Here is a 22,747-nt window from a genome sequence, read left to right as displayed (position 1 = left end):
CGTTGTAAATCTGGTCTCGCATGCTGTTGATCGCCTCTGCATTACATTTTTGTCTGTATGTATACTGAACGCAGCACAAGTGTTTCCGCTGGCTCTCCGGTGTGGATTCGAACAACCTTGGAATTGCAAACGAGTGCACGCGATCAGTTAATGAATTGGTCCAACCCATAATCGTGTTTGAAAGAGCAAACTTGATGGTTTAGTCAAACTAAAACAAGAGCCGAAGTCGGTGAAACATCCATCGTTCCCCTTCTGGTACAACATGGCCAGAGTGAGTAGTGACAGATTAAGCTAACAGTGTGTTCACTGTCACATTAACTGTTTGGTGTGCGTAACATTAGCTATAAGTTATATATGTTTAAATGTTGAAATGGTTTCAAAATGTGGTTTAATATGGCCGTAACTGACGGTTGTTATTATTATTATCATTCAATAATTGTGTAACTGTAATGTTTAAAGCTCAGACCGGCTAATGGTTTGCACATCTTTTATATGTGAATAGAATTACAGTGATCAGTGCTCAGCTTTTCGGCAAAAACACGCATAGGTAACTTATCACCAGTGGGGAAATTGATTTGTACAATCAAAAGCAAAGAGACACAAGTCAGACACCCAATACATGACTAACACGCAATGTTACACATATTTCAGGAGATAATAGTGAAGCTAAACCGTCTGCTAAGCCATTAAGTCAAAAATTAAACAATAAAAACATTTTGATCAGTTACCAAGAGTCCAATCAGAAATGACGCAAGTGTGATCAGGGCCAATAAAATAAGCAGATCATTGACAGGCAGAGCACTTTAAACCAAATCATAATGTAAGGACTTGACATGATCATCACAACCAATACCACCCTGTATCTCGAGTGTACTGACCCTACTTTTCTACGTGATGTGTCCCTGCAGTGATTCGTCCGTATCACCTCTGAAATGTCTCTGACGAACATCACGCGTCTCCCCTCAGCGAGGCTGCTGAGCTCCATCCTCCAGCGCCAGCAGCTGCTCCTCTCCCCCGTCACTCCTCTCACTGTGCCCGCAAGAGCTGTGATTCAGGGCGAATACAGACGACCTGGCAAGCCCAAAGAAGACAAGTTCCCATGGCAGAAGATTAATTTTGACTTCTCGAAGGGTTTGGAGGGAATAAAGAAGCATTTCAATCTGCTGACAAAGCAGATTTCTGACCCCTTGGTTGGCCCAGAGGGCAAACCGATCCTTGAGCACATGCTGGAGCAGAACCGAGTGATATGGGAGTTCAGAGGCCCAGAGTGCCTGAAGCAGTGGACGCTGTCCTCAGACCATGAGATAGGAGGACAAAGCGAGGTTTACCTGAAGCTTGGCAAAAACAATAACACCTGTTTCCTGTACGGGACTCTGAACTGTGCTCCTCCACGGGACGGAGAAACACGCTACAGTGGTTACTGCACCATGCGCTCACAGCAGCCGCTGGTTAGTGCTCTGCTTTACTTTTCTTCCTGAAGTTTGTGGAATCTCCCACCAGCCGCTTTGGCATGTAACCAAAACCCAGAGCTGCTATTGATTGTCATTCCCAACACACCAGCTGAATTTACAGAGTACTTCCTCTTCCTCCTCTGTGCTTTACTGGTGTAAGTTTGTATTGGAATGAAACCCGGCCCACACCTGAGGTCTGGAAAGGTCTCAGCTGATCTTCAGTTAGATGATCGCTGCAGCTGCTCTCAAAGTTAACACCCAAACCTTTTCTCTCTCCCAGGCTGCATTTGATAGAAAAAAACACCACGACTGGTCCAGTTTCAACACCCTGCATTTGCGCGTGCGTGGCGATGGCCGTCCGTGGATGATCACCCTTGCGACCGAAACGTACTTCTCTCACCAGAAAGATGACGTGTACTGTTATTTCCTGTACACCAGGGGAGGACCCTACTGGCAAGATGTCAAGGTGAGTGAAAAATTAATTAAAAACAAAAGGTCTTACACGATTCTTACGGCATTCTGTTGCACTTCTAGGAAAAGCTGCATGATATTTGATGGATTTCTGAAAGCAGTCGTTGTAATACTCGGGTGTTCCTCGTTTACAGATACCTTTCTCCAAGTTCTTCCTGACACATCGCGGGAGGATTCAGGACGATCAGCATCCTGTCTGGCTGGACAAGGTGAGAGCAAAGGAAATGGTACATGGCACTGAATACATAAAGAAATGATCTTCTTTAACCTCTAACTGTGTGATTCAAATACATTTTAACTTCTCATGCCCTGTTTATATTTCCTCCTTGTTGTATTTGTAGGTAAACACCATTGGATTTACCTTGGGAGATAAAACTGAAGGTCCCTTCCAGCTGGAGATCGATTTCATTGGCGTCTGCAAAGATTACGCGCACACTGAGGATTTCGCCTATGAGCTGTACAAGAGGAACCCTGAAGTCTGAAAGGCTTTGAGGACAAACTGTTTTTGAATAATAGCTGCTTATACTGAAACTTCCACTTTTCCTGTGTCACTTCCACCCCATCAGTTAATCTTGGTAAGGCTTCCTTACAGTTTATGTCTGGATTCTTGTACTTGTGATTCGTCACTGACTGTGAGCCATTTCTTACCTGCAGAACTTGGCTGAAAACCTTGAAGAAGTTGTGTTTCTGGTCATGAAAATAAGTAATTGTGGTCAATTTATTCATTTAGTCATGGAGTTTATTTTAAGTCGTTATTTTTTTCTTACAAAAACCCATAAATGTAGTTTTATTGCCATTCAAGGATAATTTACTGCTCGTGACATCTTTGACTTTACAATTACAGGAAAATCAAACATTTACTCTTACTCTACTCATGTGACGCATCAACCAACCAGATTTTAATTAACAAACCTATTTTTCATGTGAACTGTCAGTTTTTGTGGGACATGTTTCAACATCAAATCATAATTGGGCACAAATGTTCGAACACAGGGTTTTGGAAAGCTGCAACAACAATTTTAATTTAAAAATGGAGAACGCAGACAAGGAAAATCTTGTACATAAATGTCTTTTAACAGTCTTTCCCAAAAAGAGCAAAAATATAACAAGGACAAAAAATTTTTAAGAACAAAGCACAAGCTTGAAATGCAGCAAAAAGGAGACGTGGACTCTCTACACGTGACAGTAAATGCATCATTCAGAGCTATAAAGTGTTTATTCTAGTGTATGAGTTAAATCTAAAAACACTGCATGGTAGGTTAGACAGCAGAAAATGTGAGCTTCTCTACTTTCCCCAAAAAGAGAGAAATGAACGGGTCAGCTGCAGACGGCCAAATATTTACAGTGGAACAACCGGCTGTACAAACGTCTACAAACAAGAGGCGCATGTTTACATCATGACAAGGCCTCTTCTTGCTCCGAGCAAACTCTCCTTCTTCTGCTTCCTGTCCTCCATGTGTTTTGCCCTCCTATGGCCCCTAAAATAAGACACACACATCCATAAGAGACCAATGCTGAATGAATGATTACGAATGATGATCCTCCAGCATGTGCCTTCATGTTAGACGTACCTTGTCTGGACTTGGTGCTGTTTGTAATTCTTCTGATGCGAGCCGACGGCGCTCAGCGGCTTCTTTTCTGACGTGTTTTCTTTGGTCTCTCCAAACGGCTTCAGTTTACCTATAAAACAAAAAAACATCACAGATTTGTCCGTCTACTGCTGCTGGATTTCCACGAAGCAGAGGAATTAAAAAGCGGCTTTGTACCTGTGTGAGGTTTGTAGGAGAGGGGACGAGACAGACTCGCCTTCAGATCAAAGGTTGACTTCTTCTGTGTTCCGGGGGTGGCTGACATACTCGTGTTGCCGGTGAAGATGAACGGTCCTTTGGAAATTCAGGGGGAAAACAATAAAAACATCACTCACTCTGTTCACATCTTTAGGCAAATTCAGATTTCAGTCCAGGGATCAGAAAGGCAAAAGGTACCTTTTGTGACAAAGAGAGACGGGGTCTTGACACTGTTGGACTTTCCTCCATTAGCGATCTCTTTTTGTGGGGTGCTGGAGGTCACGCAGGGCGACATGCGTGCTGGCGTCTTCACCGTGGACCTCTTGTACTCGTTGTCATGCGTGGCTTCTGAGAACCTGCACGCGGACACATTCGGTTATGAAAGCATCTCACTGAATATTGCATATACACGACCAATAAGAAGCATTCAAGCAGCTTTGGAAGTTTTCAAGCGTTGAATCAAAGGAGATCACATGTGGCTTTTGGGCAACAGACAAAGATTCTTTAATATCAAAGTGAATGTCAGTGTTTGTTATTAATGGAAAATTGAATATGGATCTCTAGAGTGATCTGAATTAAAGGGTGTTTTTCTGTTGACCCGGAAGCAATGCGTCCAATAAGAGCTGCTGAGACGAACGTCAAAACGTTAGCAGTGATGGCTGGTTATTTGTTAAAGCCCCTGGAGGAGCGAGCAGTATCTGGCTATTGAAATGAATTGCTGCCCCGGTGGAAGAAAGAGCGACTCACCGAACGTTGATCCTGCGAGTGGAGAGGACAGACGGTCTGAACGGAACGACTTCCTTCCCTGCAGGTTTGTTTGGAGGAGCTTTGCTGGCCGAGAGCAAAGTGTGTCTGCGTTTGTCCTCCGCCGCTCTCTTATCCACCGGGACGGGGCTGAACATGGAAGCACGATTTGCCTTCTGCAGAATGCACACATTCAGGAGATCATACACTGCAGCTGTGGTGTCTGTACAGTTATGGATGCTCAGCGAGCGGTGATGCTTACCGCTTGAGGTTTGCCGTCAGCTTGCTGCAGTTTAGTTTTGTCTGAAAGATTCTAAAAAATAAAATGGGATGTAAATTTACAAATCCAAAGTAAACATGAAGTTCACTTACAGATGCAACATTTAAATTGTTCTTAATAAAGTCAGACAGATGAAACGTTTTTGAGCACCTTCAGTTCTTTAACTGAACTCCTGTAAGTCTCCATCTGCTTGGTCTTCCGTTGGATATACGAGTCAATCGACTCCATCTTGTTAAAATGTGCCTCGTGGAGCTTTTTGAAGTCTACAAAAGAAAAAAATCATTTTGAGAGTTTTTATAGGGGAAAACACTTTTTTACTGCTCTGAATGGAGATTGAGAGCAACAAAAAAGAAAGAACTTACTGGGAGTGACGGGCTTCAACGCCTTGTTCTTGAGATTGAGCCCTTGGTAACGAGGGATTTTACCAGCTTTGGCCACATTCGGTGCTTTTTCTGGACACAGAGATTTAAAATATATGTAAAATAAAGAGAGAGAACAGGCTCTACAAAGCAGGACGCATTAACCACAACTGCAACAACTAACTTTTTTTTTTTTTACAGTAAAATGTAATAAAAAAAACCCCAAAACCCTCATCTCAATCTCACTGAACCCATCGTGAAGTCTTCAAATGACTTCTTTTGTCCATGACAAAGGAAAGCAGCAAATCCTTTCGATCGACTGATCTTTGCAGCTTTAAAACTAACAGTTGTGAGTTTTCCTCTTTCACCAAACCACACCACTGACCTGCATCTCCAGCCACAGGTGCTTCATCCTTAACGTCAGGCTGCTGTCCTGCGCCAGCGGCCTCGGCTCCACTTTGATGAGAGGACACTTTTCTCTTCTTAGCACCAAGGGATGCAGTGGCCGCTTCAGCATCACCCTTAAAGGAAGAACAGTCATTTAAGCCTTAAATCCATATTTGAATCAATGGAGCAGTGGTGGATACACGTGCACAAAAACATGCAAACTTGGCAAGATGATCTTTTTCCATACAAAGGGAGTTCATTACATGCTATTTAGTTGTAGTTCTGTGAGTGCATTTGTGTGGAGCTTGTCATGATGTGTCATACCTCTGCAGCACTTGGAGGTAACTTGGCGTCACACTCAGTCACCGATTCAGGATCAGAGATCTTTCTCTTGGTACCGTTTCGTTTGCCTCGACGTGTGTTGACAAACACAGCGGGGCTGGAAACTGCTTCCTGACAAGAAGCCTCGTTATTTCCCTGAGTATTGTCTTGGGTCGCATTTTCGTCATCTTGGACAGCATTGACATCCCTCTCCTGTCCCTGGAGAGCAAGACAACACATCGGTTTGAACACATCAGATCTGAACAGACACATACATGGCTGAAGACTGATCAGCTCATTGATCAGGATTACCTGCCCGTCCTCCTCCTTGTTCGTTTCTTCTTGATAATGCTGCTTGATGGCTTTCAGGAGTTTGTCGGCCTGTTTTACAACAAACAATGTCAGGTAGTTTTTACAATATGTCGTTACAGCATCTTCCCGTCACTGTTAGCCTCATCGAAAAGCCGTTCACAGCAAAGAACAGGCATCGCAACGTTCATTTAAAAATGCCGATTCCATTACCTTCATGTTTGCTTTAAGGCCGAGCTCCTTGGCGATGCTTCGCAACTCTGCATATTTCATGGAGTCCAAATCCATGTTTCGTGAAAGTTTAGTCCGTTTCGTGAGGAGAAATCAGCAAACACACGTTCAGATTCTCTCTCGCTCTGTGAGCCGTGTAGGCGCCTGGCCGTTACAACGTCTCCGATTCAAAACATAGCAGCGGGGCTGTTTGATTGGCTTCTGTGTACGACCGGATGTGCCTTACAGCCAATCAGGACGAAGGAGCATTTCTCGCGTTCTGTCCATTGTTAATGTATTGGGCCGTTTTTCCTCAACAGGTTAATGTTTTAGCTTGAATTTTGATGCTTAAGATGAGTAAAAAAAAAAAAAAAAAAAAAGCATAAACTTATTTAGCGCTCACAAGCATTAGCCTGAATACTTGCAACGAAGTTCCTTTGGTAGTATATCGGCGTTTCTGCCATTACGCCAGATGGTGGCAGTGTTACACCGAGCAAACCGACGTCACAGCACACAGATGTACACTAGAAGAAGAAACCTTAGCTTCAAATTCACAAGCGGGGAAATAACGTTAGCAAGCGAGGCTCCGTAAAACATTACTGACATGGAATTTAACGGGAGCCTCTTAATGCAGTTTATGGCCGATGTAAAGATGGTGATACAGACAGAACACCAGCAGCGGATGACTCTCCACTGCCAGCAGTGCAACACGGTTTTGGGGGACTCCATCGGCATATGTGGGGAAATCAAGTGCATGGAGTCCATCATGTGTCTCAGTAAGTTCACTTCATCTGTCATCGATTACTGTGGACGCATTAAGCAAAATATGAGTTGTATGTGTAGTTTAGATATTAAAAAAATCGGCTCATGTCTGTAAATTTATTTGTGTGTCTGTAGTGTAACTTAGTGAGTGGACTGGTGGTGGGCAGGTCAAGATTATGGTGGCCCTGAGGGGCCAAAAAAGCAAATACAAACAATATATAGAAAGTGACGTTTTTCACTAAAAATCTTGATTTTTCTGCATCTTGAATCCACGTCTTATGGTCTTCCTCAGTGGATAGACTTTATTTTAGTGGAGGTAGCTCAGTTAACTGGTGTCTTTTTGCTGAAGTTCTTATTATTTTGTTTTATTATGTTAACCCTATTGCATTTTAACTACTTTATCTTGTGACATGTTTTTTTGTAAATTGTCTTCTGGTATATTCTTTAATTTGTCTTTTCAGGGCTACTGCACCCTCCCCACATTAGTGCTAATCACATTTAATCCCAGTTTCATATTAATCGATACCTGCTGTTTGTCTCCCTTCAGGAGTAACCGATGATGTGGTCGTCAGTGATGCAAAGGAGTCAAGACATAAAGGGGAAATGGCCAATTGGTGAGTGAGGAAAAAATGGGAATCGGTTTTGCAACTTAAAAGCATCGTTACAGTTGACAACTTCTTGGAACTTGTGGGAAAAGTCCTTGGACTTGAGCCCTTGAGCAAGGCACACAGTCACTGGTTGCATGCAGTCACACATAAACCCCCTCTGCTCCGCCGTCAGCTCCAGGTTCCTGACTGTGATTGAGACATGTGTTCCTCTCACTCAGCTTGTTGATGTCTGCGTCCTGCTTGTTTTCACTGCTGTCGTTTCCTTTCAGCATCTACAGTCTCCTAAAATGCCGCGGCTGCAAAGCTGCTGTGGGGAAAGTCATTCACTCGGCCCCGCCGCGTTTGGCCCTGGCGCGCTCCATCTTTCTCCTCAACAAAGCAAACATCAGTTGGTAAGCTCTGCAGCTTCTGTGAGCACACAAAGCATATTGACTTCTTGTGTACAGGCTTACTGCTGTCTGGGGAGGCTAAAATAAACAAGTGCTTTATGAGCGTTGTCCAGTTTGTGACTCGCTTTTTCTAAAGCTCATCTTAGCGATCAAACAGCCGATTTCATCACGATTTTCAGAAGCTGCATAGTTGAGCCGTCCCTCTTTCTTTCTATGGATATGGTTAGTGTGAAGAGATTCTCGGTCACTTGATCCTTCAAATCTCCCCTTTCATATTTTTCTGTGCAGTTACATCCTCAACAGCGGCTCTATGGTGAAAGCATCCACGCTTACATTTGACCTGAAGCCCGTCAGAGAGAGCATTAAAGAGGTGAGACAAGGAAATCTAACACAGTTTATTCTGACGACGAGGATGAATACCCGTATGTACGACTGCGGTGTTTCACTTCCTTCTTCATTGTGGTCTCGTAACCTGAGTACTGCCAGTACGTATGATAAGCACGTACTTGTTCTATAACAGGGTAATTTACCTGCCATGATCTGGCCCCTTTTATGCAACTAATTAAATAATTGTAAATGATGAGTCCTTCAAAAGACTAATTTAGTCCCCCCGAGGAGTACGAGCTGTTGAAGCAGGTAATTAAGTGTGAAAGTTCTGCCTGAGTCTGACACCAGAGCAACATTTTAGGCTGTAACCCATCAGCCTCAGCTGTAATGAAAAAGACCTTTGCTTGGGTGGAAAAACAGCATTCCTGCAAAGCCAGCTCCCTTTGAATTGTACCTGCAGATGTTTTCCTACATGTTCAAAAGTTCACGCCTGACAAAGGACGACCGTGACAGGGAAATAAAGAATGACGTGTGCTTTGGGCAAAGAAATCAAACGCCTTTTACTGAAAGCATAATGTGTCTCTTTCCTCGGCAGGTGAGACAGCAGTTTGACGTGCTGCTGGATCAGATGTCGCACATTAAGAGCAGACTGGCCAACAGGAGTGGAACAAGTCAATAGTGTGCACAAGCAGTCTGGTGCCTGGTGCTGGGGTTAGGGAGCACATGTGTTCTCCAATCCCTCTGCTGGACTAGTTTTCATTGTAAATTATTCTAAGGTAGTTATCTGTATATAAACTGGATATTAGATTCTGGGAGACTTTGTAAAGATGTGATGAGACAATATGTTGGACTGACTCAATGACTGTTCTGTTTGTGTTTGGAGGGATGATTTCAAAGACTGTTCTACATTGTGAAATTGCTTATATTTTTCAGGAAATGTCATTTTCACACCAGCAGGTTTCTGTAAAATCACACAGAACTGCAGCGATTAGTCAAATAAAAGAAAATTAATTTTGATAATTGAATAATTGTTTCATTTTTCAGTCAAAAATCTCAAACATTTGCTGGTTCCAGCTTCTTTAATGGAAAGAAAAGTCCATTGACTATTGGTTGGACAAAAGCAGGAATCTGAAGCGTCACTTTGGGCTCTGGGAATTGTAAAGAGCATTTTTCACAATTTGACTAAATGATAAATCGTTCACAATAAATTGTGAAAATAATTGTCCGATTAATCGATAATGAAAACACTCGTTTGCTGCAGCTCTGTTTGGGCTTCATCAGTGTTGAAAAACAAGCATACCAGCCTCAGATGGGAAGCTACAGACTTTAGCTCCACTGCTCAGATGATTTCCATTATTCCGTCACTCATTCCGTCACAGCACCCAAACTGTAAGGAAACATCAACACGCAGCCATCCAATTGGCACCATGCTGCATTTTATTGCTGAATTTCTGATACAGATTCTTTTTCTTTATTTTTTTTTTTTTTTTAGTTCATACAAAACCAGACAAGAGGCTCACACATAATAAGCATGCCCATTTCCTCCCTCTGGAGTGCATAGTTTCTACACAGTCCACCTCCTCAGTGGAAAAGTTGATCAACAAAGTAATGTCATTAATCATCTTACCTAAGCTTTAGTTACTTATTTTTTCAAGGGAACAAAGGTTGAATGGTGTTTTCCAGCTGCACTGTGGCTGTACTGCCAGGGTGGCGTTTGGCACAACAGAGAGTGAGAGCAGAAACACTTAAAACGCTAATCTCCTCTCCGTTACTTTTTTTTTTTTGGTGCACTTCAGTCAGTAAATCCACAGCTGATGATCAAAGCTACTTCAGCATGCTTGCTGTTGTGTCAAACAACCTTCCCCCAAGTTGTCACCTTGCCACAGAACATCTGATATGAACGTTTCATTAGCCTAATTACACTCATTCACATTACAAAGTTGGATTATTGCATGCAATACAAATCATTCGTTATTCTGCTAAATCATGCATATTTTTTAAACCCATATATTCATGTCGCTAGACGCCTACTTGCTTATAAATTGTGATTATAAATCCCCACAGAGAGCATTACAGGGTTTTTAGAACACAGTATTCAAGACAGGATGGTGATGATGACGGTGCAAGTCAGTACATAGAGAGAAAGTGCTTTTCAGACAAGTGTCGAGTTCCTTCAGTAAGTCCTTTGCAGCCACAGAGTTACTGAAAGTCTACATCTCTACAGGAAAGGTGGGTTTTGATGCGAAAATGCTACAAGAACTGATATTTAAAGCATTTCTCATGTACCGATCGGTTTACATTACTGTTTTGGTGTTCAAGGAATACAAGGCAGGGAAGTTAGTCTGTGAAAAATATACGTATTTAGTTTATCTGTCAGTGTAATAACACAATGCTACAGCTGTCCTCACATGTACGTTGTTCTGCAGGAAGAATCCCAAACCTCCATAAGCGATACTGTATTCTAAAGCCAAACATTATACGACTCCCGAAACAAAAGTGACTAACAGAGAGCTACCATAGGCATAAAAGAGAGGGAGGGAAAATCCTTTCCACGTGACCTTTTAACACTTACACCCTGGCACTAAACTCATGCATTATTGTAGGTTATTGCTTCTAAAACTCTAATCAAATACAATTTTATGGATTAAAATATATCGCTCTGAATCCCCAAAATTATGAGGTATTATGTACAATACAATGTCATGGTGAGATCTGAATTCTAGGACTAAAACACTACGTCGGATCCCGAGCAATACTATCCAAATCTAAGACTGCAGTACTACTCTTAATATAAAGGTTTCTATCATTGTCACATCTGAGACGCCTTTTTTTTGGGGGAGCTTTTTGGCTGTTGCATAATAAATACTTTTGATGCTTGAGAGTGCATGAATACAATTTAGGTCATCTCTTTTTTTTTTTTTCCATAAGTGATCCAAAGAACACGCAGCAGTTCTGCTAGAAAGCGCTTACTTATATCGAGCACATACGCCTGAATGAAACGACTGGAATCAGTACTTACTAACTGCATACCCTGATTGTGTCACACTTTCACTGTAATTCAATCATGCAACTTATTCTACACCCGAGACATGGAACACAAAGGAGATCTTGCATTAGTCTACGATTTTAGGGCAAGGCTGTGTCTAAATGTGGCGTATTTAAAGGCGCAGTACGTCAATCTGCCGCCCTTTCAGTTCACCGAAATGGTTTCTTGCGCTCCAGCTTAGCCTAGAAGTTGATTTCACTATTCTTCATGAAGCAAGCATCACTACTGGTCATGCACGGCTACTATAATGTTGGCACCACAGTCCCGCTAAATAAGCTAATGCACATGAGTCTATACATATCTTAATGGAAGACATTGGTGATTTTGTTGCTTTCAAACAACTTGTCACTTGTTTATACAATATACAGTTTGGTCAACAACATGACAGTTAAGATCAAATATTGCACAAATCCCGGTAAATGTGATTTTTTTTTTCATATAAATCATGTGAAAAGGAACCAAAATGAATGAATGAGACCAGGGTTTCCTTCAGATTAGGACAAATCCACCATAAACTTCAATTAGAGGAATAAAAGCTGCTCTTTCAGCACTCAGCTTACGGGACATGTACAAGCAGCAGGCAGACACAAAGCATGATTTTTTAGATTATTTCGTCTGGAATCAAACGCTTACTTCTGTCTCTGCCTGCAGCATGTAAAGGACGCATGTTAGCGCATTGAAAGGACAGAATGAGAACATATCTGGGGGGAAAGTCTGACTAAAACTATGTAAAGGAGACTGACAAAGACCGAACAAAGAGAATACTGAAGGAGGAAGAGCAAGCTAGACTTTCAAAATAAAAGACTAACTTTAAATACTGTAAACTGCCGAATCTTAGGAATTCAAGGACTGAGTCAGAGGGGAATGCTGCCAAATCTGTCTCTACCTGCATTTTGTGAATAAACCTGCAGACTCGACAAAGGAGATCGCAAGAAACCCAAAGTGCCAAAATTAAAGCATGGACTAAAAACATTACTATCTTCCTTTAGAGCAGATGCATAGGGGACCACAGTTTGAATGAAAAAAAAAAAGCTCTAAAACTAAAGCCAGATTCATCCAGAAATCATGTACGATACGAAACTGCTGTGGCGCTTGACAACCATTCAGCTCCTTGTACTGATCGCGCTCCCTTTCACTCCTGCTGGACTTGTTATGGCGATGAGGTAGTGCAAAAAAATAAAAAATAAAAAAAACACCCTATGCGTCTAATTTAATCACAGGCCTTGATCTTTGCTACAGTATCTTGTGTCTTTACTTTCTTCCCAGGAAACGGGAGCAGTTTGTTCATTATCAACCTGCTTTGATCGAATCAGAGCGTGTGGGGACTTTTTGACTTATTCAGGAAGCGTCAGTGACTACGTTTACATGCAGCTTGATAACAAACTAACCCAAATCTGACTGAAAATGGCCAAATGATGGGAGACTTCCAAACACCTCAGCCTTTCAGATCAAGATGGAAGCGATCTGATCCAGTATCAGTGTCTGGTCCCGATACTGATGTTGTTCACTCATCAGATATTGGACCGATCCAGATTCCTTATAGTTGGCTTACTTGATTGAATTTATTTGATAGTGTAGATGTTTATTTCTCTACACAGAAACAAAGGAGAGTTCAATTCACCATCACGCTCTTGAAATGTTTTGATATGTTTGAACTTTTGAATGCACAGAAATCTACTCAGCAGTAGTGGATGATGCATTGCAGTGCATTTGAGTTGTTGAGTTAAAATCATTGAACGAGCTGCCAAAGCAATTTGCACTCCTACACCTGTTTGTGTGTGATGCTTCCTTAGCCTACAGTTGATATGAATTGCTTGGGAATACATTAAATTTTAATGCATTTTTGTCTATTTTTTGCTCTTTTAGTAAGAGGTGCTGTGTGGTTTACTACCACCAACAGCAATAATAATGAAATTCAAGAGCTCTGGTAGCGGGATCTGCAGAAATGCAAATTCAGGTATTGAAATCAGAATCAGGACTGAAATGAATGGACTGGCGCATCTCTACTTTCAGACAACTTAGTGACAGCAAAGCCAGCGTTTGGCTACATGTAGACGTGGTCAGATTGTGCGTGGTGGAAGTCACATTAGCCCGCCATCTTAGCAGATGTCCTGACGGATAATCGTGCTGCAGAAACAGGCCAGGACAGTGGGGGATTCTGTGGAGGGGAGAGGGCCAGTGTCCCAGCAACAGCAGGAAGGAGGACACCCGTGTCCCAAAAGCCCAAAAGAGGTCATCTTCACAGTGACTCTTCGTTCTTTACCTCCACACGTCTGGGTGGACGTGGAAGTGATCTGTCGTCGGCACTGGGGCTGGTTTGAAGGGGGATCTCCCTCTGGTCTGTGCTTCAGCCGGAAAGTCCATCCTAGAATAAAAATTCATGCATAATTTCTGTATTATTATCCAGTTTTTCAGAGCTGAACAGCTGATAGACAAGACCATATCAATGATCTCATCTATACATCTGCCTATAGTGACAGCTTAAATGTCACAAAATAGTGAAAATACATGTTAAAATTCCCTAAAGCCCCGTGTGACATCTTTAAATGTCTTGTTTAATTAAAAAGAAAAAAAAAAAAAAAGAAATACAGAAAACAGCAAATATCCACAGTGAAGAAGCTGAGAGTAGATGTTTGGTATTTTAGCTTGAAAAATTACTTCAGCTTATCATTTATCAGAAAATGCTAAATCTGTTCAAATAAACGGAGTGTGGGGATATTGACTGACGACAGGCCAAGTTGACGTCCAGCTCAGGATGAGAGTTGTCTTAGGTTAGAGATATCACTGGAATAGCGTCATGTATATTTAATGTAACAGTGAATTTTCCCTTTTAAGTGCGTTGCCAATTCCCAAAATGAGGAAGACGTGCGGGGATATGTGTTAAAGCTGGTCCACAGGTCTGGCATGAGTGAAAAGCACTGACCTTGGTGTGAGCGTTGGTCCGAAACGATGCAGAGGTATTTCCGCTGTGGTTCGAGCCGCAGCGCTCATAATGGTAAACAAAAGCCAGGGGGGATTTCTTCCTCTACGGTGACACATTTAGGTCTCTCACGCTGGACGCATGGCGGCTTTATTCCAGGCAGAGTGGCCGCACGGTGTAAGGACACATTCCGAGAAGAATAAACCGAAAAGCTCCGGGCCCGCTTTCCTCCCTCCTTCCACCCCGGAGAGGAGAGGGTCCCCTCGTCCCCTTCTCCGCACACCCTCCGCTCTACGCCATTTTCGCTCTGTTACTACGAGCTAACGGAAGAGTGCGACGATTGTGTCGGAGAGCTGTCAATCAAAATGAAAGCCCGCCCCGGACGTACCGCTTCTTCTCTCGTGACACTTAATCAATCAACTTTGTGGTGCGTTCACTGCCGCTAACTGTAGTGATAAATGACCGGAAAAACCAACCCGAAGACCAAAAACCATCTATTAATGAAGTTATTTTAAGTGTAGCGCAGGTTTATGTATCAACACAAACATGTTCTTCAGCATTAAAAGCACTAATTCTAAAGAACAGCCGCTGTAAGAGTAAAACATTGATTAAAATATAAGGCTAAACTTTAGCTAGAGGCCTGCCAGTGATATGCTAACTTCGGTGGTCTAGCTGACTGCTAGAAGCGTTTAGACAGAGTATTCGATCGCATAGAAAACTGATTACTCAATTAATCAAGGAGTCAATTGACATAAAATTACACATTAATAATAAATATTTATTTATAAGGCAAAACTGTCCGCAGTTTGCTGTTTGTCACTATACAAATGTAAGAATTTGCTGCTTCATTGCAAATTGAACATCTTGAATCCTCAAAACCTTTCTAAAGTTTTTTTTTTTTTTTTTTAAATCTTAATCATTAATAATGGAAATAACTTTGCAACCCTATTCTAATTCAGTCACATTCTACAAACTCATGGTTTTTAATGCCGCTGAAAGTACCACAGTATCAACATGTTAATTTTGGCTTCTGTTTGCATTTATTGCATGTTTCCATGTCTTCATTGTGCAAGCTGAATTTCTTTCATCTCAAAAATTAAGTGGGCGACTAAGAAAAAAACAGACCCAGCTACAATCAGTGACACAAAGCAAGCATGGCACTTATTTTATTCAAATCAAATTCATGAATCACTTTGATAATACCTTGACCAACGTCACATAACGTGAAACATATCTGACTGATAATCACATAATGATTGATGAACTCGTCAAGCTGTGTTTCCTGCACTCCGCTGCTGGAGGGTGTCCATGTAATGATTTAACAAACTCACATTAAAGATTAAAGGGTCAGACGTTTGCACACCAGTTCATGTACACAGGCCTGTACAGAAAATATATTTTGAATGCATCTGATTCTCTTCAGCATCTAGAATTAGTCAATGGGGGAAGAAATTGAAAGACAAATGTTGTTTAGTGCTTAAATGATCAAACACGTTTTTCTGAGCCACAGGAGACCAATCATATAAATAGAAGGATAGCACGTCATCATGAGTTTACCTGTTTTAAGTCTAGAAACTAACCGCAGGGCCTGACACCATGAGACAGGGTTTTATTAGGATTCAATCAGGTGGAAAAACTTTTTGAAAGTAGCCACGGGCGGAGCTAAAGCCTCATGATACCATGTTGTAAAAGCACTATAGGTACCTGCCAGAACAGGCGCTCGGTAATACACACACACACACTAACCAATAAGATAGCAGCACTTTTTGGGAAATCCTCATTCTTACCACCACAATCTTTAATTTATTCACACATCGGATCAGCAGTGGCTCCAACAGGCCCTGGGTGGTTTCAGGCTTTCAAACAGGGTCAAACTTGCTTTGGTTTCAAGTCCAACAATTGAAACAGATGATTACAATCTATTGGCAGTAGCTTGGTTAACCCATATGAACAAAACTAAACTAAACAAAACACACAGCCATAGGTTCCTGTTTACTGTTCAGATAATAACTTACAAAGGGGAACCAAAGTCATGGCACTTCAGTGAGAAAAACACAAAAATCTGTGGAGCCAGTCCTGCTTTGCTTCAAGGGACAAACTTGCCTGTCTGGCTGCTCTGACTTGCTCTGCCTCAAGCCAAAGAAAAGGAGTCATAAAATCCTGTTAGTATTAAAAACACTGTCTGTCCTCAAGTGGAATCACACACCTTTCAAGTTTCACTTTGAACCATTGCATATGTATAAGGACAAAAAACACACGGCATGTGCTAAATATCCATGGAACAGCAGGAGTAAACTTAGAATGAACTTACTCACTGCAATAGCAAGAAGCCTTAACGTACCGTGCTATGAATGGATTCTTCATGAGGAACGAGAACAGCAGTGGTTCTAAGTGTGACCTTCTAAAAGTTTTCCAATAAATAATGTTCCACACAGTGAAGTGACATTGAATAAAACAACCCAAGGCACGCAACTTTTCCCTTTGTTTACAGAGCAGCGCAAAGGCAGAAACTCAAGATCTATGACATCGTCGACCTAACGCTCAGCCTGACGGCGTGAACTCGTAGTGTGGGCCACAGCAGCCTGCTGACAAGCTGGATGAGGTTGTGTTCTGACACCGACTGCTGTGTTGAAGCTCTACTCAAATTTTAATTTAAAAAAAAGAAGAAGAAGAAGAAGAAGAATCAATTTAGTGCAGGAACCGGATGCTCATTTTCTGCTCCACGTCCACCTTCTCCAACACCTGAGGAGACAAAGCAGAACGCGTTCAGATACGAAGAATCGCTGTTTCTGTAACCTGGAACGACAGCTTTACTGGCAGGTTTAAACAGAAGTCAACAGAATGTGGATCAGTTTCAGTATTTTCATTGATTTGAAACATTTTAACTCGTCAGCCGTTGTTCACAGAAATGAAGAAACCGTGTGCTCAAAGTAATGAAGACCAGAGCTTCATGCACATGCAAAGCCATCCTGTACTGAGTAAAATGCGTCCTTGGAATATTTTTTTTTTCCTTGTCTGTGGCCACTACTGGGCTCTAGTTTATGTCCCACTGGGGCCTCCGACGCTAAAAATGTACAGTATGCGCTCGTGGTCGTGGTACATGGTCAGAGCTTTTCATTAAAAGCATCCTTAGTAGTTTAGTAGAAGCACTAAAAGCAAATAATACAGCAGCATAAACAAGTACACAAGAGGTAACAGATGCCCAAAAACCTGCCTTGATGAATTCATTGAAGGAAATGGAGTTATCTCCATTTGTGTCCGCTTCCTGTATGGTCCTATCAGCAATGCTGCCAAGCTGTTCGTCTGAAATGTTTACACCAACCATCATCCGCAAGACCTGTGAAAGAGCCAACAAAAAGTCCCTTCGTGGTTAATGAACACCAGTGACAAACGCTTCCTGGCAGAGATTAATAGTCAGGTTTGCCCAGACAATACAACAACGTTAGAGCTGAAGCTTTAAGCACTACACAAGATAATTTGTAGTTATTACGGCGAGTAAACAGCAGCCACACTGCAGTGAAGACGCACTTACTGATGAACAACTCTTACGTTGAGTTGCACGTTCAGAGTGTTAAAGGCATCACATGAAGCAGGCCACACGCAAGTGTTTTGCGCAAAACAAGAGATTTGTCTGAGTCATTTAACCTCAGGCTTATAGTAATTATAGGTCACACAATGTCACCAAAACCGAGATGGCTTCACAGAGGGACAACAAATAACACAGAGGGAAGCCAAAATACAGGATATCAGACTGTCTGGGAAAATCGGACTGTAGTTAAGGTGAGATATCTCCTCATCATCAGCACAAGGTCAAAGCCTTCTCATCGACATGGAAATCCCTCACTCTCGTCAGCATTTTGACGGATGCTGCACAAAAGCATTTCTTCCTTTGCTAACCGTGTGACATAACTGAATAGCAAATACTTTCAGAGGTAGAAATAATGGACCTCCGTGAAAAATCAAATTATTCACCATCTGGCTGACTAACTATCATGAGAACCAGTTGTCTCCACAAACCATACTATGACTCACTGTCTTACTGACAAACTGATCCACTCACCTGCAGCAGCTCATCCCGGGAGATTTTGTCATCTCTGTCCAAGTCATACAGACGGAAAGCAACTGGAAAAATGAAACATACATGTGAGCGACTTCATGAAATCCTGTGAATGGTCATGACCCGTGTGAACGAGCTCTACACTCACAGAGCAGCTTGTTTGTCCTGCTGTTGAGTGGCTCGCTGGCAGAGTTCTTGTTCTTCTCATTGTCCTCAATTGGTCTGAAATGAGCCAAAGTCCGCATGAAGCCCCTGAAGTTTACCTGGTCCTCTCTGAAAACCAGAGGCGGAGAATAATATCACCACACAGCACAAGTGATTAACTCAAACTTTCTGGGTAACAGACACAAAAGAAACCATCATTGACTCTTTGTGGCAGCTCAGATTACCTTTATACTCATCAGCTGCGAGAGCAACACAATGAAAACTCACAAGTCGTAACCCAACACCATTTTACAGAGTAAAACGCTCTCCAACTCTATTCCCATGTTGTTCTGAAGCAAGCCAAGCCAAGAGCAGAGCAAAAAGGAACACATCTAAAACCATTAAACGCCGCGGCTAAAATTAAGACGCCTACACATCTGACTTTTTGGGATTTTAATGATACATCTGAAAACATCTGGTTTTCAACTTTCAGACTGATAAAACGGCCAAGCAGCTGCCAAACGCACAGACAGAACCGGCGGTGGTCAAAAACCCCGGGTGACTTTGGCAGCAAAGACTGAGCCTCTCGAGTCGGCAGTCAAGCGGCCACAAGCCTGACGGCCTCGCTCAGCTTTGTGGTGGTTGTGACTCAAACCTATAATGCATACTCCTGTGGAAAAAAAACAACAACAACAAGCTTTCCAAAGACAGCAGACAAATAACAGGAGCAGCTCACCCCTCAGGAAAGAACGCATTGATGATTCTGTCTCCCAGCGGGTTGATGGCCAACTCCGGGATCCTCTGAAAGTCTTCTCGACTGCAGACAGGAGATGTGATCAAAATTAATGGTTTAACATTAATTAACACCAAAAGAGATGTTAATTTAGATCCTTACAACAATTCACCACAGATCTTCAGACTGTGAGCAACTTCGAAAACATAAGACACAGTACAATGCTCATACGGCTTCATCATTATTTAAAACCAGGCTCTTTGGTGCATCAGTGGGACCTGAAGTTGGTCAGTGGAGGTGTAAAATTCACTGTTGTGACACTAAATGAATGATAAGAAAGTCACCTTGGGAAAAATGAGCTTGCTGTTTGCTGTGACTTCAAGCACTGGAGCAAGAACGAGCAGAACCCAGAATGTGTGATGTGTAAACACACCGTCTTTTCAAAGATCTGCAGGGAGATCCTGTTTTTTTAACCCCTGACAGACTGATCTGCAAACGGACTCTTATTGCCAGGCTGAGCCTTAATGATTACTTTTTTCATCACCTATTGCTTGTTCTGCTCAGACGAAGGTTTGAGCAAGAAGTTAATCACAAACCACAGAAATGTCACACTGAGGTTGCAACTGAATGCTCAACATCTGATTTCCCTCAGATAACAAGTGACATGAAAGATCTGTTATCAATCACAGCGAACGCCATGTGAGGATGAATGGTTTGTGGCTGACAATGTTGATCTTATGACAATGTCATCACTCATCTGAATTCCTATTACTATCATAAAATGATCATAAATAAAATTAGTAAACACAGTTCAATTAAAAAACGTTTTGTGCCTGCTGTTTTCTAGCAATTCTGTACCTGCTGATGGCTTCAAAAACACACTCAGAGCCAATATGAGGCGAGAATAACCTGCAGACAATTTCATTTAAAAACAATCTGCAAAGCTGTAAGTGAGGAAATTCATACTTAAAATCTGTTTTAACTTACATAAACTAACTTAAGCCACCTGTCATTTCACCTGGCAGTCTGTCTGTATCAAAATGTCAGGTAAAAGAACCAAACTAATGAGCCACAGCTTCTGAATGGTGTTTAATGTGGTTGTGTTATTGCTTACCTGAGTGTGCCGTTTTCACCTTTATCCAGACTGGTGAAGCGGCTGTACAGGCGAGTGATCTGACTGTGGGAGACTGGAGGGAGGGTACCAGAGACTTTATTACCAGGTGACAGAAGATAACAGGCATACCGTGCTCAAGGCAAGATTACTTTTCACCTAAACACCGGAGCTCATTACACCTCCAGAAGTCGCTGATAATAACTGTCAAATTCAGAGTAAGTTGGTGTGCACTTTATCCTGTTGCACAGCAGCGATGGAAGTAATGTAAGTGCTCATTTTAATCGTGTTACGTGATTCGGGGATTTTACTAAAATAAAAACCTTTAGGTTTCAAATAATTAACCGGCTAGGTGCAGTGAATGGTGGCTAACAGATATTTAACTACAGTCGGCTGCTAATGTGTGAATGTCTTCATCTTCATCACAGGAATTAGCCTGAGCTCCACTTACAGCCAGTCTCTTTCTTGATTTCTTCGATTTCCTCTTCTCGGAGTAACGTCGACGCTCTGGACCCCATTGTGAAATTTGTTCAAGGGTGTTGAAAAACCAGCAGACTTGCCAGTCGTCTTGCGCAACCACACCAGCTGTGAGGTCTCGCTCCGGATCCGTGTTAAAGTTAGCAAACAAGCTAACGTTAACGTCGCGAGCTAAAAAGCTGCTCCGCTCGTATTATTCGATTTTCTGCGAGGCAGCTGGCAACTAACAACGCCGTGACAGCTACAGTTTAATCCAGGCAGCCGTTTACGGTCCTCCTGGTGATGGAGCTCCGTGGGTAGTTTGCTGTGCTAGTCGAGATTTAACGATACTACAGTAGGTCGTGTTTTCATATTAACAATCCAGGTTTCGGTCAGGTTGTCTTCCTGTTTTAAGAGGAGGGCTGGTACGAAAGGGGCCGCCTCCCTACCAGGGCGGTTCCACGGAGTTGGGTAGCAGAGTATTTGCCTGATTAAAATTTGACTATAGCTAGCTATATTTTTTTAATTAAAAGACCATATTATCCACTCTGTTAAACAAATGAAGATGATACTTACAATTGAAATGAGCACTAACCAGCGTCCATTGCAAAGTTCATAGCAGTCATGCTAACGAGAAGCTAGCTGCGGAGTGGGGGACCATCCTGCGGGGGAGACCATTGAAATCATAACCGCGGATCAGACGTTGAGCTCAAATGTTCAACGAAATTCACTCTCCAACAGTTTTTCATCGCATCTAATGATAAAACTCTTGAAATAAAATAAAATAATAAAATAAAAAAAACTGTTGAAATAATCAATTACCTTAAAAACTGAAGGCAAAAAATTCTAGGCAAATTACAAAAATGTCCAGATCCTAATAATAATTTGTCTGTTTTGTTTTTTTCCCCACCACAAAGTTCAATTAACTTTTTAAAATCAATTATTTTAAAAAAAAAATAATATATATATATATATATATATATATATATATATATATATATATATATATATATATATATATATATAATCTATGAATGTGAAACTAATTTTAATAATCGTTTTACAGTAAATGTATACATGCATACATGCATATACTGTGCATAACCACATACTCGTTAACAATTTGTTTGACTTTGCTTTTTGATTATTGTTGCTTTTTATAAATATTTATATACGCAACTGTTTTTTCACATACTTGTATGTGTAGTTTTATGTCTATTTTTTATATGTCTTTGTTCACCTTTGTTGTCCTTGTTTTTAGCTTCTCTACCTATTTCTATTGAAACTATATGCAAGAATGAGAGCAACGAAAAACTGGAGTCAGAGTCCTTAAATAAAGCTGATTCTGAGTATTCTGAGTAACAAAATGATAAATATTCAGGACAAATAATGAAAAGCCAAATATCAACTATTGAATGTTCATATCTAATTATAAAACGTCACATATCAGTTATCAAATACATACTGCAGGTTAAAATAAAAAAAGGGAAACACTGTGGAAACGTTAAAGAAAGAACCTCCACACAATCTCAATACAGCTTCATCCTGTTTTAAAGATATAAGGTGAAGGTCAAAATGTGGTCACTAGATGTCGCTGTTCTATTAGTTCATAAAGGCTTTCATCACCCAGAACAGCATTTGTTTGAAGTGTGTGATGTTGTTCGCCTGTCAATCAAAATCTCCTCAAGCCAGTCAGCCAGATCTGTGGCACAGGAAATAATCACAAAGCAGAGCTGGGAATGCTTTTAGTTTTGCAGCTGTTTGGTCATAAATAACAGTTTAAATCCTAAAAAGTGATTCGACTGATTGAATTTCTGATTTGATGATGTTGCTAGATGAAAACTTAAGGGACTAGCAGCGTTATTACAGTTTATC

General features: G+C 41.5%; 4 protein-coding genes and 1 long non-coding RNA gene across 5 annotated transcripts; 2 read left to right on the top strand and 3 right to left on the bottom strand.

Annotated features, from left to right (window-relative positions):
• The first annotated feature begins 6 nt into the window (after nucleotides 1-6).
• ndufaf1 (NADH:ubiquinone oxidoreductase complex assembly factor 1) lies at nucleotides 7-2,847 on the top strand. The gene is made up of 5 exons (XM_076749211.1): nucleotides 7-271; nucleotides 909-1,448; nucleotides 1,732-1,917; nucleotides 2,057-2,131; nucleotides 2,264-2,847. The coding sequence occupies exons 2-5, from the start codon at nucleotides 933-935 to the stop codon at nucleotides 2,402-2,404; spliced, it is 918 nt and encodes a 305-aa protein (XP_076605326.1). The 5' UTR covers nucleotides 7-271; nucleotides 909-932; the 3' UTR covers nucleotides 2,405-2,847.
• A 74-nt stretch (nucleotides 2,848-2,921) lies between these two features.
• Nucleotides 2,922-6,468, bottom strand: nusap1 (nucleolar and spindle associated protein 1). Its single transcript, XM_076749210.1, has 12 exons — nucleotides 6,323-6,468; nucleotides 6,113-6,181; nucleotides 5,804-6,019; nucleotides 5,478-5,613; nucleotides 5,096-5,185; nucleotides 4,884-4,996; nucleotides 4,716-4,766; nucleotides 4,457-4,629; nucleotides 3,908-4,065; nucleotides 3,689-3,805; nucleotides 3,494-3,602; nucleotides 2,922-3,400 (listed from the first exon to the last, which is right to left on the bottom strand). The coding sequence occupies exons 1-12, from the start codon at nucleotides 6,395-6,397 to the stop codon at nucleotides 3,313-3,315; spliced, it is 1,395 nt and encodes a 464-aa protein (XP_076605325.1). The 5' UTR covers nucleotides 6,398-6,468; the 3' UTR covers nucleotides 2,922-3,312.
• Nucleotides 6,469-6,863: 395 nt separating this feature from the next.
• On the top strand, nucleotides 6,864-9,382 carry oip5 (opa interacting protein 5). Its single transcript, XM_076749208.1, has 5 exons — nucleotides 6,864-7,095; nucleotides 7,629-7,695; nucleotides 7,959-8,081; nucleotides 8,367-8,448; nucleotides 9,001-9,382. Exons 1-5 carry the CDS (start codon nucleotides 6,924-6,926, stop codon nucleotides 9,082-9,084), a joined length of 528 nt encoding a protein of 175 aa, XP_076605323.1. The 5' UTR covers nucleotides 6,864-6,923; the 3' UTR covers nucleotides 9,085-9,382.
• A 437-nt stretch (nucleotides 9,383-9,819) lies between these two features.
• On the bottom strand, nucleotides 9,820-14,686 carry LOC143331998 (uncharacterized). Its single transcript, XR_013078170.1, has 2 exons — nucleotides 14,375-14,686; nucleotides 9,820-13,816 (listed from the first exon to the last, which is right to left on the bottom strand). It is a non-coding gene; the product is annotated as an uncharacterized LOC143331998 (long non-coding RNA).
• An 824-nt stretch (nucleotides 14,687-15,510) lies between these two features.
• Nucleotides 15,511-21,295, bottom strand: chp1 (calcineurin-like EF-hand protein 1). The gene is made up of 7 exons (XM_076748988.1): nucleotides 20,868-21,295; nucleotides 20,420-20,492; nucleotides 19,309-19,389; nucleotides 18,577-18,701; nucleotides 18,432-18,493; nucleotides 17,586-17,708; nucleotides 15,511-17,113 (listed from the first exon to the last, which is right to left on the bottom strand). Exons 1-7 carry the CDS (start codon nucleotides 20,932-20,934, stop codon nucleotides 17,060-17,062), a joined length of 585 nt encoding a protein of 194 aa, XP_076605103.1. The 5' UTR covers nucleotides 20,935-21,295; the 3' UTR covers nucleotides 15,511-17,059.
• Nucleotides 21,296-22,747: the final 1,452 nt, after the last annotated feature.

Source organism: Chaetodon auriga, chromosome 14 (genome assembly GCF_051107435.1).
Source record: "Chaetodon auriga isolate fChaAug3 chromosome 14, fChaAug3.hap1, whole genome shotgun sequence".
Classification (NCBI taxonomy): domain Eukaryota; kingdom Metazoa; phylum Chordata; class Actinopteri; order Chaetodontiformes; family Chaetodontidae; genus Chaetodon; species Chaetodon auriga.
Note: the sequence above shows the minus strand (reverse complement) of the source record. Positions and strands in the feature narration are given on the sequence as shown.

Coding starts and splice junctions, on each gene's coding strand:
- ndufaf1 (XM_076749211.1), top strand. CDS start 933: ATGTCTCTGACGAACATCACGCGTCTCCCCTCAGCGAGGCTGCTGAGC. Junction 1,449..1,731: donor TGCGCTCACAGCAGCCGCTG/GTTAGTGCTCTG, acceptor TCTCTCTCCCAG/GCTGCATTTGATAGAAAAAA. Junction 2,132..2,263: donor ATCCTGTCTGGCTGGACAAG/GTGAGAGCAAAG, acceptor TTGTATTTGTAG/GTAAACACCATTGGATTTAC.
- nusap1 (XM_076749210.1), bottom strand. CDS start 6,397: ATGGATTTGGACTCCATGAAATATGCAGAGTTGCGAAGCATCGCCAAG. Junction 6,182..6,322: donor GCCTTAAAGCAAACATGAAG/GTAATGGAATCG, acceptor GTTGTAAAACAG/GCCGACAAACTCCTGAAAGC. Junction 4,767..4,883: donor GTTCAGTTAAAGAACTGAAG/GTGCTCAAAAAC, acceptor TTTATTTTTTAG/AATCTTTCAGACAAAACTAA.
- oip5 (XM_076749208.1), top strand. CDS start 6,924: ATGGAATTTAACGGGAGCCTCTTAATGCAGTTTATGGCCGATGTAAAG. Junction 7,096..7,628: donor GGAGTCCATCATGTGTCTCA/GTAAGTTCACTT, acceptor GTCTCCCTTCAG/GAGTAACCGATGATGTGGTC. Junction 8,449..9,000: donor TCAGAGAGAGCATTAAAGAG/GTGAGACAAGGA, acceptor TTTCCTCGGCAG/GTGAGACAGCAGTTTGACGT.
- chp1 (XM_076748988.1), bottom strand. CDS start 20,934: ATGGGGTCCAGAGCGTCGACGTTACTCCGAGAAGAGGAAATCGAAGAA. Junction 20,493..20,867: donor AATCAAGAAAGAGACTGGCT/GTAAGTGGAGCT, acceptor CCCTCCCTCCAG/TCTCCCACAGTCAGATCACT. Junction 17,709..18,431: donor CCCGGGATGAGCTGCTGCAG/GTGAGTGGATCA, acceptor GCTCTTTCACAG/GTCTTGCGGATGATGGTTGG.